Source organism: Notamacropus eugenii, chromosome 4 (genome assembly GCF_028372415.1).
Source record: "Notamacropus eugenii isolate mMacEug1 chromosome 4, mMacEug1.pri_v2, whole genome shotgun sequence".
Lineage (NCBI taxonomy): Eukaryota > Metazoa > Chordata > Mammalia > Diprotodontia > Macropodidae > Notamacropus > Notamacropus eugenii.
In genome coordinates, this window is record NC_092875.1 from 241067992 (window position 1) to 241090589 (window position 22598).

The window sequence follows — 22598 nt, forward strand, 5'->3', positions numbered from 1 at the left end:
TATATATATATATATATATATATATATATATGCAGATATATGTAAACTAGCAACAACAAAAACCAACCACAAGAACTTCTTCCTCTTCTTGCTATAGATGTTCTCCGGGTTGTCAGGTGATAGTTGGTTAGACTTCCCTATCAAACTTCCCTCACGTACATATGTAATACATTGTATGAATGGTTGTGAGGACCTCTGATTTTTGAATGGCTTGAAGGGTAGTACAGGTGTCAGTATAAAAGATTTTGCTTATAAACTGTAAAAATTTTATAGGTGTTTATAAATTTTGTAGTCTACAGACTATCTCCTTGTGTATCTCATACATTGTTCAAAACAACTCACATGCCTTCAGAATCTAGATAACTAACAAACCTCTCATTCTTCTGCCTATTGTTTCATCATATGTAGGGGGCAGCTGGGTGGTGCAGTGGATAGAGTACCAGTGCAGGAGTCAGGAACCTGAGTTCAAATCTCACCTCAGACACTTGACACTCACTAGCTGTGTGACCTTGGGCAAGTCACTTAACCCCAACTGCCTCATCCTGGGTCATCCCCAGTCATCCTGATGAATATCTGGTCACTGGATTCAGATGACTGGAGGAGAAGTGAGGCTGGTGACCTGCACAGCCCTCCCTCACTCAAGACAAAGTTAAGTGCAAGTCATGTCACCATTTCTCTGATGACATGGTCTTGTTTGGCAATGAAGGATGAACACACACACATCATACATAGGTGGAAATCATAGTTTCACATAAACATCAAACAAATTCAGTAATCAAAAGAGGGCCTAGATTTTTTTTTTTAATTTTAGAGGCAAATAGAGTTAGTGATTTGCCCAGAGTCACAGAGCTAGTATCTGGGGTTGGATTTGAACTCGGGCTGGTGCTCCTTCTACTGTGCCACCTAGCTGCCCCAAGAGCCTAGATTTTTAAAGACTTTTTTCCCCTTAGATATAATTTCAAGATAATATGATTCAAAATATTGAAGGTCACATGGTAAAATGAAATGTGAATAATTCTAGGCACTTTTTTGAAATTGGGGAATTTTAAGAAGATAAATCCATACACCTTGGGCAATAATGAAACTCCTTTATTCCAATGGCCAAGTAATTTAATAATTAAATGAAAGTGTGACTTTTTAAGTTCCCCTTCAGTACCTACCACAATGCCTTGCACATAGTAGATGCTCAGTCAATATTTCTTGAGGAATCATAGAAAATGATTAATGGAATCATACAGTGTTAGAGCTGGATATCATATCCAGGATCATAGAATTTAAAGGCTATCTAGTTCAACACTTTCATTTCACAGATAACAAAACTGAAGCCAAAAGACAATTTGGGGTATGGCCAAAGTCATACAGGTAATAAGTGCCAAAGCCAGGGTTTGAACCCAGGTGCTCTGATTTCAAAGCTCTCTTTCCACCAGCATCTTACCAGGTGAAAGGTGGAAGGATTCAATTGTTCCAAATCAAAATTAGGTGGGGAAAGTCTCCTATAGACCAGGCCTTTCTCCCAATCAGATTATAGCAGTCCTGTCAATTTGCTGTGGATAATGATGCCGGCCACCTCAGGGGAAGTCTGGTTACCCTATATCAGCCACTGCCTCGTTTCCTATAGGTTTTCTATATTCTCTTTAGCTCCTGCCTGCAGCCCAAGCCCAGTCTCTATATGTTGCCAGATCTTATGTCCCTAATCCAGATTGGATATTTTGTTTCTTCCATCTTCTCCCAGGCTAAGGGGGAGGGGAACCCCAATTCCCAAAATGCCTGGCTATCATTCAAAACATTTTCTCCTAGGAGGACCACAGCTGCCCTTACTGTCTCTGTGGGGCATTTACAGTTTTAAAACCTCACATTTTTTTCTCCACCACACTTTATGTTGGGAAGGGGATGCTGACACTAACCTGACTATTTATATCTCTGGACTGTTTCTTAGGGGATTCTCTGTATTGCCAAACAATTGGGAACAGTTGCTTAAGGACTTGCTCTTGTATTTATTGATGTAAAGCTTGCTTATATACTGTTGCCATTAGAGGTTATAGTTTAGAATTATGTCTTTTAATAACAATAGAAATTTTGGCCTAGGGGAAAATTACTGTTAGTATCTGAACTTTATTTTCATTGATTTAAACTTTGCTGCTGTCCTAATTCCCGGTCATTCCCTTGCCTTGTTTATTTGGTTAGGATGTGGAATGAAGGAAGCCAAGCTTGTACTGTTCTTTCTGGCATGTCAGTTAGCTTTGGAAATGGGGGTTGGTGAGGATAGGACATTGGTCTGCTATCACAAACTTTGCCCTGAACTCCAGTTAGCGTACTTGCGTACAAGTGTATGCTGTGGAGGATGAAAGACCTGAGCAGTAGCATGTAGGTAGAGCTGCACCAATTATTGGAAATGTCTCATCCTACTTATTATTAGAGTCAGTACCATCCTCTTCATCAATAATAGTAATCATCTTTTCATTTATATTGTGCCTTACATTTGGACATCTATTAACTATCATTTAATTTTTCATTTATGTACAAACACTGTTCAGAGGAAATCACTCACTGACAGAGAAAATTGGAAACAAAATCTTATAGTCTTTGATCAGGGACTTAAAAATAAGACTTTTTTTTTACTTCATGGGAAATGAAGAAAAGATATATCTTATTTCTGCATCTTACATTCTTTTCCTCTGACCAACAGCTTTCTTTTTTCTTGACTTCCCCTTAAAGCCTATGCTGTACCATAAAATAGAAATGCTATCCAAGTACTCTTGATTTTTGAAAACCATTTGTGAAATCTCAGCTTTGCTGAAGGGTGAAAAAGAAACCAATGGACCAATCTTATTTTGATAAGAGAAAATTTTTACTCTACACAAAGGTCAAGGACAGAATCTTGTAGAGCTTATTTTTATGAGTTTAACTCTAGCCCGTATCTAAGAGAAAAAAAATTGCAGAAAACGGAAGCATCTGCTACAGTGATCCAAGGAGCAAGTGCAGCAAGAGCCCTAGAATCTCTTGGTGCTTATGCTTTTCTTTTTTATCGGAACTCTTTGAATCACAAATAGCTCTCAGTTCATGGGTTATGAGAATAAGAAAAAATTGGTCACTTTTACTTGTCTGTTAATCTTGTATGCCTGGCCCATAATGGGCATCTAATAAAAGTTTATTGGTTGATTACAGACTAAATAGTCAGTCATGAGACAAAAAAAACTTATTAGAGCAAATAATCTTTGCAAGGAAGCTGGGCAGGAGAGAGACAGTGTAGTGACAGGAAATATATTCTCCATCTGAATTCTGCCCTTAGACTTACTCCTGGAAAGAATCTTCCACAGCTCATCAGAAGTGATATCAGTCTGAATAGAATCAGATTAATACCAAGTTGCGTGACAGAAGTTTCAAATTTTTCTCCTCTTCAGAGGGGAATTTGCAAACAGAAGCAGTGTTCCTCGATGTCAGCAAAAGCTCCACGGTCTAGACGCAGACACCAAAGCTTTGGAAATGACTGAGTTTGGAGTGGGAAAGCAGGTTTGAGTCCTGGCTATGTGACCACAAGCAAGTCACTTAATGCCTTGGAGCCTTAGTTACCTCTGTAAAAATGGGGATCCTAATACCTGTGAAACCTCCCTCACAGGGTCCTGGTGATTCTTTGAAACAATAACATGTGCAAAGTGTATGTGTAATATGATTAATATGTGTAAGCCACAGAGCTCTATAGAAGTGCCAGTTATTATTTTCAAAAAGCACTAATATAGGAATTAGAGGCAGAGGGCCAGTCATACAGACACATGTTTACTGATTTATAGGCACAAGTAGGATGGTAAATATCTCATTTCTTTAAAAAATAAAAATAATAGATAAAATAATAAATTATAATAATATTAATAATAAAAATTTAAAAATTAAATATAAAAATATAGAATGTCATCTTCAAATTCCATTTACTCCTTGACCTTTATCTTCTCCTGAAGATAAAGGTTTCTTTTTGTTTTTCTCAAGTGTAGTTCTTTATATAAAGCAGATAAAAGCTTAGACTTAAGAATCTCTTTCCTTTCTCTCAGTTGCTGCCCTTTCCCTACTTTCCTTGATAATAAGTTCTTCACTCTTCAGCGCCCTGGTAGCTAGGCTAAGCTTTTGACTAGTATGCCCTTGTTAAACAGTGTTAATAGGGTGGGAGTAGAAATCCCTGTGATCCTTCAAACATGATCAGACAGGTTTTTTCTAAGTTGAAGTTCTGTAGGAACTACTGATTGAAAGTTTGAATGACCACCTGCTATTCAGAGATTCAGGCAACTAAGGAAAAGTTGAACCATTCCAGCTTAGCTTATTTTTGTTGGGGAATTCAGTAATACTTGGGGGGAGGGGAGAGAGAATAACTTTGAATATGTTTCCTGTTCTCATAGCCTGTCACAGTAATGTGAGGGTTGCCGTCCTTTGTGTCTCAGAGGTCTTATCTTACCACCCTGGCTTTTGTTTCTTTTGCAGGAGTGTCATGAGTTGCTATTTGTACTATCCATAAATAGGGAGAAGCTTCTACAAGTCAACCTGTTTCAAAGAAATTGTATCCTAGTAATTTCTGTGCCTTAGTGAATACCAATTGCTAAAATTGTATACTGGTTTTTTAAAAACTTGCCAAAAGTGCACCATCTTTATGTTGACAGTATTTGATTCTGTAATATTTCTTAATGTGTAATATGATTCAAGGGTTCCCTACTAGTATCCTAGATTATATTATATACTAGATATCTAGTGCATAAGAAGATTAGAAATATATTTGACTGAGCATATTAGTGAAACTTTAATCAGAAGAAACTTGTTTTCCCCTCCTCAAAATCCCAAAGTAAGTAGTCAGTTACATTTAACTTGTTTCTAATATTGGTGATTTCATATCTGTGAATATTTTCTCTTCCAATGAAGAATATAATACCCTTCACACGGTATATATATTCATGAATCATCACTCACTGATGATCCAGTGGTTAACAAGCTTCTTCTAAGTTAGGTAGGCTGGTTAGAACATTACCAGTGAGTTAAGACCTACTAAACTGACCACACTGTCATGTATTACCTACTCCTCATGAAAATCATTTAAAAAAAAAAAAAACATAGATTACCTTCAAATCTCTTCACTACTTCCAGGCATAGACATTTCTTTGTAATGTCAAGCTATGTTTCAAGGGTGAGCATGGTCAAAGAATTCATTAACAAGTGATTCATCAGTAGCCTACTGTACTTATTGAAGATGGTACTTGGAAATTATTTATAGTCAATTACTGCAGTTGTACTTGAAGCAAAAAAGCACTTTATTATCTCAGAGTTGAAAGGAATCTTGGATGTAGTTTTTACATGTATCACAGCAGGAATCTTCTTCATGGTATTATTAATAAAATATTGCTTTAGTTTTTGCTTGAAGACCTCCAGTTATGGGGAACTCAAAGTCCCTTATTACTTGGAGAATTCTTAAAGTTAGGAAGTTCTTCCTTATCAACTGGAAATCTGCCTCCCTGAAACTTCCACCCATTGTTCCTTGTTCCTCAAACAAATCTAATCCTGTTTCCAAATAACAGAACTTCATATACCTGAAAGTATTATCTCTTCCACCTACATCTTCTCTTTTCTGGGCTAAATATCCCCATTTCCTTCAGCCAATCTTTGTATAGTATGATTCCCATTCTCCTTACCATCTTGATGGTTTTCTAGTCATCTGGTATCCGTGCTTAAAAAAAATAATAAGGTGCTTAGAATAAATATAATGCTCTAGATGTGGTCCAACCAGGGCAGAGTACAGAAGTATAACCTCCTACAGTCAGGTCACTTTACTTCTAGTAATGTAGCCTAAGATTAGAATAGCCATCTTAAACCATTAGCTCATATGGAACTTGGAGTCAATTAAAAGTCCACGATCTTTTTCATGTGGGCTATTATGTAGCCATAAAAAGTCATTCTTGAAAGGAAAAAAAAATAAAAAGTGCATAGCAGAGAATAAAAGAAAACTTAGAAGGAAGCACAGAAAAGCAGTGCATTTTTGAAAACAATGGCTAGTATTTATTACAAAGATTTTTTTTTTAATCAAATTGTAAAAAATGGAAATTAATAGTTTTCTATTCAATCCTCTTTTCATGTTGTGCTGTGTGCATGGAAGTGCCCTTTGTTTTTTGGTCATTTTATTTTTAATTTCAAGATGAATAAATATTTAAAAAAAAAAATTAAGTCATTCTTTTTCTTTAAGCCCAGGTCAGTACTTTTTATAACTTTATTTTATATGTCATCTTATAAGATTTAACCTACTCTTCTACCCTTTTACGGTCTTTTGTGATAATGATTCTCTCATCCTGCTGTTGTTAATAATGATGATGATAACACTTTTAAGTTTGCCAAGTGCTTTACAAATATTATCTCATTTTATCTTCACAACAACACTGAGAGATTGGTGCTGTTTTATCATCCTCATTTTCAGATGAGGATACTGAGGCAGAGAAAAGTTATGACTCACCTAGGGTCACACAGCTACCACTGTGTGTCTGGGGTAGGATTTGAACTCAGGTCTCCCTGACCCCACATCCAGGGCTCCACCTGCTGTGTCACCCTGGTTGCCTGTCTTCTTCCTGCACATTGGCCATCTTTCTCATCTCTCAAAGATTTCACAAATATGGCAGTTTTGTCTTCATCGAAATCATAGATATAAATGTTAAAGAGACTAAAGACAAAAACCTACAATGTTCCACTAGAATGACTTCCTTTCCCATTAAAAACTGGTCCATCGGTCTCCCGCAATGAGGATATTTTTTCCAGTTCTGAATCTGTATAGCTGTACTATTAATCAATATATATCATTCTATCTTAATCTTTAAACAATAAAAATATTATGGAAGATAATCGAGGGCCTCCAAAATCTGATACCACCCTACTTTTCTAGCCATGTCTCATCATACTCCCCATAGTTACATTTGTTAACTGCCTGCTATTTGCCAAGCTTCTATCCTTTGCTTCCACTGTTCCATATGGTCTGAAAGTTCTCCTACCCCCAAATCAGTAGTGACTTCCCTACTTTGCCTCCCTGAATCTCCCATCACATTTTTGGTTCCTCTTTTATGCATGTACCATGTATTACTTTGTATAATAATTATAACATCTACATAAAATTCTCTATATGTGTAATTAAAATTATCACATCTTGCTATGTATAGATTGTAAATTCCATGAAAAACAGAAAATGTGTCTTATCTAAATTTGTATTTTCTCTGCCACTGAGCACAGTTCTCTTATTAAATATTTGTTGAATTCACTGTGTTGGTTTGAAGGATATTCTAAGTGACTTTGATTAATTCTTTGTTGCTATGGGCTTGGTTTTATATGACCTGCTTTTGTTGTATTCGTAATGACTTGTGGTAATCACCACTTCCACCACCATTCTAAGTGCTCAGAAACTATCTTTCTAGTTAGTTGTTCCCAACTTGTTCTCAAATTTTTCTAGGCCCACTGACTCATAGTTTGGAATTGACCTTTCTTACTTAAAAATTATAATATTTGTCCATCTCCAGATCTTTGATACCTCAGTGGTTATATAAGATTTTTCACAAATCACTAACAGCACTTCAGCAGTCACAGCTATGGATTCTTTCAGTGCCCTAGGATATAGCTTGCAAAAGCCTCTGGTGACATGAACTCAATGAAGTTGGTTAAATGTTCTCTTACCATCTCTTTAGGCTCTCAATTTTCTCTTAACCAGTTGTGGTGTTTTCTTTCTAGTGTGAAGGTCATCTTTGCTGAGAGAGAAAAGAAAGCAGAAGTTGAGTAATTGCACTTTTCTGCCTGTTATCATACCATCTATCCTAAACAACGATTCTATCCCTTATTTCATTTGTTATTATTATAATAATAGAATAGTAATGACTGGTATGCATATAACACTTCAGAGCTCACAAAGCACTTTGCCTCTGTTCTTATTTGATATGCACAAGAACCCCATGTTTTAGGTACTAAAATTATTATTATCCCCACTTTTTAGATAAGAAAACTGAGATTTAAACACTTTGAGTTATTTGCCCAGCACCATCTAGTTAGTGTCAGAGATCGGATATCGGGTATCTCCTGACTCCGAATGCATCAATCTTTCCACTACAGTTCACTACTTCTCTTAAATGCCCATTTGTACATGACAAACACATCTCTTCCTTGTCCTCTGGAAACTTTAAGCACATACATTTAGAATATGCAGAAAGCAAAGTAAAATTTATATAGGTACATAAGGAGACTATAAAACTATAACGATTTCATAGCTTTAAAAAATTCAGTATTTAACTGATTAATGAATTAGAATTTTGTTTAAATCTTTTGTTAAGGCTAGTTATTTGTTTTAAATAAGATAATCTGTCTTTTAAGATCACAAGTAGACAAGAGTCAGTGAAAAGTGTTTCTATTTCTGTAGACAGGTAGATGTATATACGGTCTCTCTTAAGAACTTTGAAATATATGATTGTATGACATGGGAGACACTGGTACAGGACCACCTGGCATTGTGTGCCCTCATCACAGAAGGTGCTATGCTCTATGAACAAAGCAGAATTGAAGTATCTCAATAGAAAGATGGGATGTGCAAATTTAGAGAATCTACCCCAAATGTTCATACGTACTATTTGTGCCCAACCTAAAGTAAAACATTCTGAGCTTGTATTGGTCTGATCCACAGTCAGACACACTGTAACTTGACTCTAACGTAGTGATGTCAGTTTGGTCTTCTTCAAAAACAAAGGACAACAACCAGTGTGTCTGCACACACACTTAAGGCAAATCCAAAATGTAAACATCTAAGTGTATAAAAACAGATAAATTAGGGATAAATAATACTTTTATAAACTGAGTTCTCCAAATGTATCTTTGATTTTATCCTATTAACAGCAACAAGAAAATTGATTCAGACCCAACTTCCAAAAATTCATCTGTTATAGGAATTAAGTAATGGCATGTGTTTGGTTTTGTTATTTCTTAATGTTTCACAGAAATGATTCAGATTTAGTCAACACTTAATATACTGATAGCCATAATCAATGCACAGGTCCTGAGTCTGACTTGTTTTAATTTAGTTGTATACTAAATGCACCTAACAAATACCTCTGCTCATCATAAGTTGTAAATATAACTCTAATTCATTAATTTTTCTATTTTTACTTGCTGTGCTTTTGTATTGAGTCTTTAGCTATATTGAAATAATTATGGTGTAAGGGCATAATATTCAAAGTAGAAGACCTTTGCCTGGTAGCTATGCATTTTTTTTTTTTTTGCCAGTCACTCCATCACTCTCATTTTCCTCATCTAGAAGATATAATGTTGGTTAAGAGGATGTTGGATTTGTTTGGGGAGAGACTGGAGGCAGGGAGACTAAACCAGAAGTTCTTTTAGTAGTTGAGATGAGAAGTGATAAAAGCTTAAATTAGGGTAGCAGTCATGTGAGTGAACAGAAAGGGTTGTATACAAAAGACGTTGAGATAGAATGAACATTTGGCAACTGATTGGAGCTGTGGGGTAGATGTGAGAAGTCAAGGTTGATTCCAGGTTTATGGACCTTAGGTCCTGAAAGGACAATGGTGCCCTCAACAGTAATACTGTAGTTTAAAAGAGGGGTAGATTTGGTGGAAAAGATAATTTCGGCTATTTTGGACTCGTTGAGTTTGAGATGCTTTAGGTCTATCAAGAGGTCCAATAGATAATATGAGATTGGACTCCACTGTTAGAGAGTGTTAGGAAACAACTATATAAGAGATTATAATTGAACTATTGGGAAGTGATGAGGCTACCAAATGAGGGAGCGTATAGAAAGAAAAGATAAGGCCCAGTACACCACAGTTAGGAGTATGAAATGGACTATGATCCAAATTTAGGAAACTAAAGACTACTCAGACAGGTAGGAAGAGAATCCAAAGAGGCAAGTATCAAGAAAACCCAAAGAGGAGAATATATAGGAGTAGGTGGTGCCTCAGTAGTGCCACATTCTACAGAGTGGTAAAGAAAAGGGATAAAACTGAGGAGAAGTCATTAGGTTATGCACTTAAGATAACATTAGATACTTTGGAAAGAATAGCTGGGCTTGAGTGATGAGGTGGGAAACCAGGTTTCAGAAAGTTTAGAAGAAATGATGTAGAGGCACTAAGTATAAATTATTTTTTCAAGGAATTTGGCTGAAGAAGAGGGAAGGATCATAGGATCTAGTGAAGGTTGTTTTTGTTTTTTTTTTAATTTTTTTTTTAATGGAGAGACATTGCCTATTTGTAGGGGGCAATAGAGAAGCCAGTAGATAGGGAAAGGTGGAAGATTAGAGAGAAAGGGGTTGCCAATTGAAAGAGAGACTATAAAGTGTCAGTAGACAAGGAGATTTTCTCATTGGGAGAAAGTTCCTTATACCCAGTGAAATCACAGGTCTGGCCAAAAAAGAAAAAAAAAAAAAACAGCAGAGGCATTATGTGAGAAGCCAAGTATAAATACCTGAGATGACCCTGCATCCAAGGAGCTGATAGAATAGAAAAGGGATAAGATGATATGTTGGTAAATGTTTTACATCTTATTTTGGGTGAACCAAGAGGAAATGTATGGCAACCCACTTTTAAATTTGATCTTCACTATTAACATTTTTGCCCTCACTCTCTTAAGACTAGATACTCAGTGAAACTATAAAGCAAGGCCTGATTTGTAGTTTGCTAATGTCTGAGGTTTCAGTACTCACGCTGAATATAGTAATATACTCCCTCAAACTGGTTTGAGCTGGCTCCAGTATAACCCTGAAAGATATAGATATCTATAACTAATAACACAAGTAACTATGATTGTGTGCATGGATGAAGTCAGACATGATAGCAGGAAACAATTATGGTGTAGTGGTAAGTAAACTAGACTTGGGAGTCAGGAAACCTGGTTTTGAATCCTGACATTGACACCAGCTTCACATTCACAAGTTATTTAACTTTCTTGAACAGTCTTAGTTTGCTCACCTATAAAATAATGGGTTGGTTTTTGGTTGCTTTTTTTTTTTTTTTGCATTGGATTTGGATATGAGACGTTCAAGGAGAAGTGGTTGACTTTCACAGAAAGATTAAGAAAGCATCATGGAGGAGGTAGCACCTGAGCTGGTCCCAGTAGGAAAAATTTCTCCTGTTCCTGCTTCAGATAGTAGTTTTTGATATTTTTATTTCAGGGATAAGTTAGTTTATTTTCTACCACTATCCATAGCATCTCACATTTCTAAAACTATTTAACACTAAAACAACAACACTCTTTTTTATATGGAGTATTGTACACTCTCATCCCATCTTTACCCTCTTTCTTTTTTTACCTATCTCTGTGGTTGGTATTGTCTGTTCCCCATTCCTGGTATGCACTCCCTCCTTTCCCATTGAAACCTTAAAGCTCAAGCATCACCTTCTATATCAGGGATTCTTAATTTCTTTTGTGTCATAGATCCCTTTGACAGTCTGGTGAAACCTATAGATACCCTTTTCAGAATTTTTTTTTTTAAATTCATATTTGAAAGAAAGGATTAATTTCAGTTAGAAATTAGTGAAAACAAAGTTGTATTTTTCCCACCCCCTGAAATTTTTCCATAGACCCCTTCCTTAGGAGTGGATAGGCCCCCTGTAGGATCTTGCTCCTGTCCTGTATGAAACCCTTCTTAATCCTGCTCCTAACTGCTAGTGTACTCTGCGCCAAAATTCCTTTGTATTCATGTTCTATACATTATTTATGTACTTAGAGACTCGTATGGTTTTTTTTTTTAATACCTCATTAGAACGTAAGTTCCTTGTGGGCACTTTTGTTTGTATCTTAGCACAGTGCCTGGCATTTGCTAACCAATCAATAAACGTTTGTTAATTGATACAAAATGCACATCTTGTCCCCATTTTGTAGTTGAAGATACTAAGACTCAAATCTAAATGACACCTAGTACATGTAAAAACTGGGATTCGAGCTGGAATCTTCTGATTCCTTGTCCAGTGTTTTTTCCCCACTGTACCTTACTACTTGTAGCAGTGCTTTTTCTCTAAGCATTAGAGACTGCATGTGATCAGTGACAATTAAATGCTTGATAGATGTGGGGTATTCTTGCAGTCCTAGATGTTGCTGTTGAGTAAATAATTATGATGTAATTCCTACTCAAAAGCAGGGCCTCCTCCGCAAAGTGATTACATGCTTTCCCCTCAAACACACCCAAGAGCAAAGCTCTCCCTTCTGCTTTGTTTGTACTTTAACAGTTAGTTTTTCATCATCACAGCATAATACATCTCCATATGTATCTGCCATTACTTTTGTTATTTCCGTGTTCTTCATATAAACAGAGCTCTTCGTGCCTGCTAAGCAAAGGTTAGTGATTTGACAGCATATATTTTTCTGTATTTAGAAACCAACATTTGCACAATAGTTTTTTTCTTACATAGGCAGCATATTGCTTAACCATGGTAATTAAAAGCATCTTGAATGAAGATAAATGTTCTTAATTAGAGACCTAATGTTCCATTTTCACTGGTGTCTTCTCTCTCCCAAAGCTTTTGCATACTTTGAACTAAAAAAAAAGTAAATTCAAAATGTTAGAGATTCACTAATAAGTCAGTTTCTTTACCTTACAGATGAGAAAACTGAGGCTCAGAGAGGTGGTCACATACACTCTCGTTACCTTAGCCAGTGGCAAAGTTGGAACAAAGTCCTAGAATCTAGAGATCTACTGATTCCAAATTTGATGCTCTTTACGTTATACTACAGTGCTTTCATAAGTAGTTATGGATCTAGTCAATAATTATTCCTTCCCCTATAAAGTGTTAACTCCTTGAAAACAGGGATTATTTCTTTTTTCCTTATCATAATATTCTCAGTGCCTATTAGATGCTTTTTATACATACATCATACACACACACATATTTAATACATGCTAATTGATTGCTGCTGGGTTTATTGGTGTTTAGGGGTAGAAAATAGATTTGGGATCATATTGATATAGTAAACTACCTCTAACAGTATAGATTGGGGCATTCTCTAACAACTTAAGGTCTTAGGAAGATGCCTAGATCACTGAGAAGTTAAGTGACTTATCCTGGGTCACACAGTAAGTGTCAAGAGGCAGCAATTGAACCCACTTTGGCTTCAAGACTAGTTTTCTATCCACTGTATCATATTGCCCATTTGTATCACTAGATTTACTTTTTCTGTTTCCCAAGAGAAGCTGTACTAGAAGCAGGTGACAGGTATGAGTTGATCTCTTCTTAAAAAGATCGGAATGCTGTTTTTAAAACGTTATCATTGATCAGGCATCGACTAAAGCTTAGGCTACATGGCAGCCTGCTGAGCAACAAACATGTCATCACATTATCTACAGAATATAACAATTTCAGAGGCTTTTCTTTTCAAAAGCCTGTGTGGTATAATGGAAAAACAAACACTGGTTCTGGATTTAGGACATTTCAAATCTAAGATCTTTCACAAACTGTAAGCTTGGAAAAGTAACAAGTTCTCCAGACCTCAGTTTTCCTCCTCTGGAATGAAGAAATTTGACTAAGATGACCTGTCAGGTTTCTCTTTCGACTCTGAGCCTGAGCTCCAGGAACACAGGCTTTAAATGTGAATTATTTTTACATGGGAACTCTTGCTGTCTCCTTTTTCTATTTTCAGAGACATTTTTCAAGGCCTAGAATTCATTATTGTAACCCAGACACAAAAGCAAAAAACTCAAAAATCATTAATGAACTGTTTCTTTTTTTTTGTACTGTGATGTAAGATGCAGCTTAACGAGAGTTAAACTTGTCAAATTAGTATGTAAAATTAAAATTCTCCCTCCAGACTAGACTGTAAACTTCCTAAGAGCACATACCTTATTTTATCTAATCTTTGTATCTCACTGGTCATTTAGTATATTATTCTATCATACAGTTGACTTTTAGTTAATATTTGTTGAATTTATTACTCTTGAATAAAAACTGTTATCTGGTACCATAAAACTCTTAATAAGTACCAACCATTTCTTCTAAGTAATTTTCATTAGAACAGCAAAGTAAAGGGAGATCAGGTTCAGGTGGTCGAGCTTCTTTTGTTGATTCTCCCACAATATCTGGCTGCTGTTCGGGTTGTACAAGAGTTTTCCACATCTGTAAATCCTTTGTAGTAATCTTTATCAGCTGAAGGTAAAGCTACTCCCATTTCTTTTTTTTTCCCCTGTGGCTCTAAATGAGTCTTTGAGATCTAAAAGAGAACTAAGCAGGTAATACTTATTTTAAAGACCCTTGGCATACAGAGAGTATTTTTGAGATTGAGAGATTTTAAGGCATGGAGACCCTATACTTTTGTCTGAAAGTTAACAGAGACCTAGCTACAGTCATGTCACAATGACTATGAGGAGTAAAGACAATAAGTCACTCATTGGTGGGGAGGGTAAGGGGGAGGAGAGACAGGGTTCACCCATTAAAGCTGATCACTTCTAACTAGAACAATGGAGCACATTTCATGGGTTGAAGACTCCATTAGGGGTGGGAGCAAGGGAACTTTAGCCAAATCAAGTGTTTTTTTCCCCAGTTTTTATCACACATCTTCCGGAGTCCATCCACTTTAGCTAGTTTCTAGATATCTCTATCACACCTAAAGTTCAGAAAATCCTTTGAGACCTTTCTGTAAATACTTAGGGATCCCATTTTGGGTCATGATCTCAGGTTAGAAGCCAATAATAGAGGGAAAATCTATTAGGTATGTTGATATGATCACATTAAGTATCTTAAGGAAGGTGATGAGAATTAAAACTTGTGTTAATTTCATTTGGTTTGTGAAATATAAATATATGCCATCCCTGGAAGAATCAATTCCATTCCAAAACTGTCAGTTTGTTGTTTTGGAACTCAGAATGGTTTTCCCATAGAAACAATATTATAAAAATGTTTACAGTATTATAAAAGAGTGGTAAGGTTCCTACGCCAGCTGGTAAAGGACTTTTTAAACTATCATGGAGCTAAATTACATTATGCTCTTTCATATTAGGCCTTACTATGGAATCTAACAACCATGTATAATATTGTTTCTATGGGAAAATTTATTCCAAGTTCTATTTTAGGACTCTGTACAGTAGGAGAAGGGACATCCTTCTCTCTCTCCAGTGCTGGCCGCAGTAACCAAAGTGGGATTTCCAGGGGTCCAAGGTAGCAGGGAAGGGGATCCAGGAAGGAGGAAGCATGAAAGGTGGAGACAGAGGGAGGTTTTCTGTGGTCAGTTGATGACAGTGATGGAACTAGGACTTCAAGACTTGTGTTTTGTGGGCAACCAGATCCATATAGGGTCACAGTCTTCAGGTGGTAGTGATTGTGGGTGGGGTCCAGATCTTTGACAGGTGGTAGCAGTGGGGAGCTGGTTCTTTGTGGGAGGGTGATATTTCACCTGGGACTTGTGGCAAGTATTTTGAAGGGTCCCTATCTTGGGTGGTGATGTCCAGTGTTAATCATAAAGTAGGTCTAGGTTGTGGGTCTTGGCTATTGAGAAATAGTCATTCCCAATGGCCAAGAAAGGAAAGGGGGTGGGGAGGGGAGAGTACCTACTGGCAGCTGTGTCAGGGAGATAAAGCAGTAGACCTATAGATACAATAGAAGAGGGAGAGGACCTTACTGGGGGTAACCAATCATAAATAAACCCTATCCTTGGGCATTCAAGTTAGGGAATCTTGTAAAAATTTAGGAAAGTATAAAAATCTTGCTACCTGGAACAGCATCTTGATACCAACTGGATTATATAGATATGATTTGTTATCACTTAATTTCTGTTTTCCTATCTTTTTTTTTTTTTTAGTCTCAAACCATGAATTATGTGGGGCAGCTGGCTGGGCAAGTCATTGTCACTGTGAAGGAGCTGTACAAGGGCATTAATCAAGCCACCCTCTCTGGATGCATTGATGTCATTGTGGTCCGGCAGCAGGATGGCACCTATCAGTGTTCTCCATTTCATGTTCGGTTCGGGAAGCTTGGAGTCCTCAGATCAAAGGAAAAAGTGGTAAGCATCACTAGCAACCTGTTTTTGAAGGGGACAAAAGGGGGCTAATTATCAATCATTAAGTATTTATTGTCTTCTAGATTTTTTCCCCACACAAGTCAAATTAATGACAATGGTGTCACTAGGCAAACTTGATACTAATGAACATGTAAATTAGTAAATAAATATACATATATTTTTAACTACATGTAAAAACAATTTTTACCACTTGTTTTTTAAAAATTGGGTTCCAAATTCTCCTTTCCTTCCTCTCCCCTCTCCTTGAAAAGGCAAGCAATTTGAAGTAATTGTACATCAGGTACTATAGGTACTATAACTAAAGTTCTACACATTTAAAAACTGAGGTTCAGAGAGACAGGTATAAATGTTCCTTAATCAGTTTACAAGGCAGCCAGGTTGCAAAGTGGATAGAGAGTGTGTTGGGCCTGGATTCAAGAAGACTCATCTTCCTAAATTCAAATCTGGCCTCAAAGATTTACTAGCTGTGTGACACTGGGGAAAATTACTTGCCCCTGTGTGCCTCAGTTTCCTCATCTGTAAAATGAGCTGGAGAAGGAAATGGCAAACTGTTCCAGTATCTTTGCCAAGAAAATACCAAATGGAGTCTTGAAGAGTCAGACACAACTGACAGCTGAACCAGCTTACAGGTGTTGTAAGTGTGATTTAAACCCACTCCTCTACTGATTCCAAGGTTAGTATCACACTGCCTCATTAAAATGCCTTCATTCATAAAAAGTAATATTTAAAAGTTACCTTCATTGGATCCTTCAACATGGGACATCCTGGGTGACAAATCACCTTGCCAACATTTGGTACCAGCTCTCTGTTTTATCCTCACTCTTTTCCTTCTTTGTTGTGGAACAGAAGCCACAAATGGTGGAGAGGTTTCTCTTGAACATGGCTTGAGAACATTGCTTCACCTGATGAAGATGAATTACACTTCTTAACTTTGGAGTTTGGAAAGTTCTTGGCATCATTATTCTTTCTGAGGCACTCATTCAGGATATATATTTGGAACACTTAGTATGTGTAATACTAAAACGCTTTCTCAATAATCTTCATCCTTTTGCCTCATCATTTTCACTAAAAGTTTGTAGGAAAATTTTTCTGCAATTCTCAACTCCTCCCCCTTCCTCCCCACCATAACATGGCTTCAAAAGGCATTCTACTATTAAATCTTAAATCTGAGATTGTATTTTGGAAGATTCACTGTATACATTTGCAGTATATTTTCTTTCAGGGATGTGTGTGTGTGTGTGTGTGTATGTGTAAAAGAGAGGACATGTCTGGTTTATGCCTTTACACTGAAATTCCCCTGACCTCGCTAACGTATTGTACTTTGAAGATGGCAGAGAAGGAAGAACTGTTGGTTTCACAAAACAAGTCATTCATTTTTTCAGGGGACAAATATGATTTTATTTCGAAGTGGTGGTGTAACAAAGTTAAGTTTCAACTCAATTCCCTTTCTGTTTTCCAGAGGCAGCAGGATTAATGTGGTTTGACATCTGTTTACTGCTATGTTAAACTAAAGGGTTAATGGTTGGAAACCAAAAGCAGTGTTACTTTACTTGCTGACTGAGAAACTTTCTGTTTTTGTAAAAGTGGCATTTGACCAAACTCAGTTTTCCTAGTCTTTGTTTTTTTGGTTTTATTCCTGGTAACACTAACCCGTGGCTCTTTATTTTGGAATTTCCATGGTGCCATGGAGACTGTGTGACATAGTAACCTGCCCTACTTTTACAAATTTAGGTGTTTGTTTTCTAATTGACAGCTATGAAGGCACATATGAAGGATGTTTATTTGCTTCAAACATTTTACTTTTTTTTAAAGTCCTCTAGTATAAGGAGACATGATATCAGTCACCATGTTGTTTGTTCTTATAACCAAGTACTTTTGAATAAAGACTCGACCAATAACCAAAAAATAAAAGCTGGCATCATATCTGTTGTTTAATTATTGGTGAATGTATTCCACTGGCCAAGAAGAATGGAATGAGTACATTACACACTGAATAAAAAATCTTCAAAGAATAGTGTTTCTGGGTCTCTGTGTTGCCCAGAAATGTCGAATGAAAGTAGAGAGTGTAAATGTAAAAAAAGACTGACAGTCTTGCACTCTTTTTCCTGCATAATAGTCATCAGTTTCCCTGCTTCAGTTTGAGTTTTTGACCAAACGATTTCATTAGTATTCTGGCCAAAAGAAAAGGCTTTTTATTTCAAGATGTCTGTGCTTGAGATTGCATTTGTTGGTCATATACCACTGTGATTTTGCAGGGCACTGTCATAGCATATTGATAGGTAGATAACATCCTATTTCCAGAAAGGGAGAATAATGTGGGAGAGAACTCATGAGAGTGTTAATGATGAAATTTCCTTCCTTCCACGCAAGATTATGCCTTTAATTAAATTGTTCTTGTTATTCTCTATCTTGAGAAATGGCGGGTAGTAAGATTTTTGTGGAGGGGCTCAAAGACTATCATAGTACTTGTATATTTCTGGCATCATTGCTATATTATCTTGAGGATGTCATTAAAGTCTTTCTTAGAATCAGTGATAGAAAAGAGAGAAAACATTCTAAGGATGTTTTGGGGAGCTGCTGATTTCCCAAACCACTTGCATTCATTCTCCTATTAGTAAAACTAACAAGGGCTGGCCTGTTGCATTTCTGCTAACATTACTGAGAAATTGTTGTTCAGTTGTCTTGACTCTTCAGATCACATTTGGAATTTTGTTAGCAAAGAGATTGTCATGGTTTGCCATTTCTTTCTCTAGCTCATTTTATGGTCAAGGAAATGGAGGCAAACAGGTTAAGTGACTAGCCCAGTGTCACACAGTTAGTAGGTGTCTGAGATTGGATTTGAACTCAGATCTTTCTAAATCTGAGAACTGGCTCTCTATCCACTGCACCACCCAGCTGCCCTACTATTGAAAATGCTTTTCATAAATGTGACTTCAGCCGATAGGCTACAAATTTCCAAATACTGCTATTCTTGTGAAAAGTGGATTCAAATTAATTAAACCGCTGAGTAGAAGCATATTGTCTTCTTTCATTAGATTCTGAACTTCTTGAAGACAAGGACAGTCTTTTGCCTTTCTTTGTAACCCCAGAGCTTAGCACAGAGCCTAGTACAGAGTTGGTGCTTGATAAATGTTTATTGCATGACTAATTGACCTTGTTGTCAGTTCTAGTGCACAAGCCTGATTACATTACTGTCTTGTTCAGATAATCTTCAATAGTGTTCCTGTTGCCTAGGGAATAAAATACAAAGTCCTTTGATTGTCAAGGCCCTTCACAGTCCAATTCCAGCTTCTCTTTCCAGTATTATTTTAAAGTACTTATCTTCACTCTAGAGGCAGCTTGGAGTAGGGGACAAAGAGGACAAAGAACCGGTCATGGAGTCAGGAAGATGAGAGCTCAGTTTCCAGCTCTGACATATGCTAGCATCATGACCCTGGACAGTTCTTGTAGCTGTTCGGTAATTTAGGCAAATCTGTAAGATTGTCAGTTGCAGAGAAGTGGCTGACCCGCATCATTAGAAGGAATTGCCTCTTAAGGGAGTTTAACCCGCTAATGAAACCACAGTTCCAGTTCTCTGCCCTATCTCACCTTTACATAATCCCCTGGTTTACGCAAACTAACTTCTCACTGTTCCCCAAATTGATATTTTGCTGATTTGCTACTTTTTTTTGAGGGGTCAACAATCTTTTTTAATTGTATTCAAAACAGAGAAAATATAAGCAGAGAAATAAAGACCCACAGACAGGGCTTCTTTCTGACCATAAGGAATACATATATCACAGATCAACAGACAGATCCACCTTTCTGACCATTATATACGTACATAGTTACCAGAGAAAGAAGCACCAACATCTGGGTTTTCAAAGCTGGGGTGTCCTTAACAGCTACCCAGAGTCTCGTCTGGCCAAATACTTCCAGTGAGTAAGCCCTTGCTACCTTCTTTTTTCAGTTGTTAGTTGACCTTTTAACTGCTAAGTGCTAAAAAGCTATTTTTATGAAAATATATAACTTCCTTAGGCCTTGCCTATGGTTTTTGCCACTACAGCCCTGTTGTCTAAAATTCTACAGAAGTTGAATCCTTATTTCTTTCCCACTATTATCCCTGCATATTCTCATAAATACAGTTATACTTTCTTTTAAATTTTTTAACATTTTTATTTCAAGTTTTGAGTTCCAAATTCTATCCCTCTATTCTCTCTCTCCTCCCTGAGATAGTAAGCAGTCAGATATAAGTTTTATGTGTGCAGTCATATAAAACATACCCAAAGTAGTTATTTTGTACAAGAAGTCTCAAAAGAAAAAAAAGAAAGAAATTGAAAAATAGCATGCTTCAGTCTGTATTCAACTAATATCATTTCTTTCTCTGGAGGTGGATAGTATGCTTCATCATTTGGTCATTGTATTGCTGAGAATGGCTAGATCATTCACAGATCTTCATAAAAAATATTGCTGTCACTGTGTACAATGTTCTGCTACTTCTGTTCACTTCACTATGCACCAGTTCATTTCTAGGTTTTTCTAAAATTATTCTGCTTGTCCTTTTCTTACAGCACAGTAAGATTCTATTACAATCATATACCACAGCTTGTTTAGCCACTCCCCAATTGATGGGTGAGCCTTAGATTTCTAATTCTTAGCTGCTATAAATATTTTTGTATAAAAAGGTCCTTTCCTCTCTTTTTGGTTGTCTTTGAGATCTAGATCTAGCAGTAAGTAGTATTGCTAGGTCAAAGGGATTGCTGGATCAGTTTTATAGCCCTTTGGGCATAGTCACAAAATTGCTATCCAGAATGGTTGTATCAGTTCACAACTCCAACAGTAGTGCATCAGTGTCCCAGTTTTCCCACATCCCCTCCAATATCCACCATTTTCCGTTTTTTGTCAGATTAGCCAATCTGATAGGTATGATTTGCTACCTTCTTGAGACTGGTTCTCCAGATTGGAACAGGCTCTTCTCCTCCTACGCTAATTGACCTCTTGACATCTTTTTTCTCTTCCTTTAAGATCTGGTTCTGCTTTTTCCTATTCCATGGAGGTACATACTCTACAGAGCTCCACCCCACAAGAAATCATACCCAATCTCTCAGGATTCTTTGAGCTCATGTGTACTTCATTGTTTTTCTCATCTTATCTTGTTAGGGATTTGAGTATGTCTCATTCCTTTTGTTCCCTGTTATCTCATAAACTCATTGAAGGGTCAGGAACCTGCAACCTAGAAACCACATGTGGCCTTCTAGGTCTTTGGGTATGACCTTTGGACTGAGTTCAAGTTTTACAAAACAAATTCTTTTATTAAGGGGATTTGTTCTGTTAAGTTTGGACTCAGTCAAAGGGCTACACTTGAGGACCTAGAGGATCACATATGACTTTGAGGCCTTAGGTTGCCCGCTCCTGAGTAAGGACTGGGTTGTTATTTGTCTTGGACATGGTTAATAAATGAGTGCTTGTTATATCAAAAGCCAAACTATGAATTCATTCAGCAAACATAATTATTTTAACAAAACAAGCACATCTACTTTTGAATGTTTAACTATTCTAGTCATAAATGTATAATGTAAATAAAAATTGAATACATTGTTTCAGGTCAACACAAGAAACTGAACCTCTTAGATGAAGCTACTATAATAGTCTTTACCATTTTTTTCTACTCATTGAATAGAATTTTTTTCCATCTAAATTTTCAAATTGTTTCTTACTTTAAAGTAAAGAACTACCAGGAATTAAACATTCATTTCTTTACCTGAAGAGTCCATTGTTAAGAACTGAATTCTTACATGAGTCCATAGTAGAGTCGCAGTGAAGTGTTCACTCTTGGGCTTTTCTTTAAATCTAATAAGAAAATATATATTTCTTAAATGGATCACTTAGATCTGAAATCTATTCATGTAGTTAATATTAAAAAGAAGGACTGCTAGATATTAATGGCATGCCCAATCCTCACTGCATTAAGTCTCTACCTACTCTAGGTAATCCCCCATTCAATTTTCTGATTGATCTTCCTAAAACATAAGTTTGATCATGTCACCCTCTTAATCATTCAACTTCAGGAATCTCTTCCTGTCTCCAATATCAAATAAATCCCCTATATAAAAGCCCTCCAAAATCTGGTACTTTTCCTACCTTTTCCCAGTGTACTCACACACAGACACATACACAGACACACACACACACACACACACACACACACACACACACACACTCACTCTCTCTCTCTCTCTCTCTTCTCTCCTCTCTCTCCTTTCTCCCTCACAATAACACTGACCTTTTTGGTCTTTGCACATGACATTCCATTTTCTAACACTGAGTGTTTTTCATGCCTGTCCCCCAGGTCTGGAACTCTCTTTCTCCTTATCTTTGCCTCCTGATTTCTTTCAAGTTTCAGCCAAAGTTTCACCTTCTTCAAGAAACCTTTCCTGATTCTCCCTATAGTTCTAGTGACTTCTTTCTGTTGATTATCTCCAGTTTATCCAGAATGTCTTCTTTGTTCATATGTTATTTGTACTGTTATCTCCCCAATTGGAGCAAGAACTGTTTTGCCTCTCTGTTATATCTCTAGTACTTAGCTCAGTGCCTGGCACATAGTAAATATTTAAATAACT

The 22598-nt window shown here is 36.8% G+C and overlaps 1 protein-coding gene across 4 annotated transcripts in view; it reads left to right on the plus strand.

Moving 5' to 3' along the window:
* Positions 1 to 22598, plus strand: part of LPIN2 (lipin 2) — a 101809-nt gene that overhangs the window by 25719 nt on the left and 53492 nt on the right. For 3 of the 4 annotated variants that reach the window (XM_072604314.1, XM_072604315.1, XM_072604313.1), the window contains exon 2: positions 15781 to 15981. In XM_072604314.1, coding sequence (XP_072460415.1) covers positions 15790 to 15981 — 192 coding nt within the window. In that variant the 5' untranslated portion in view covers positions 15781 to 15789. Of the gene's footprint in view, positions 1 to 12154; positions 12331 to 15780; positions 15982 to 22598 lie in introns of those variants that run through there. The other variant, XM_072604316.1, reaches the window with a different exon arrangement.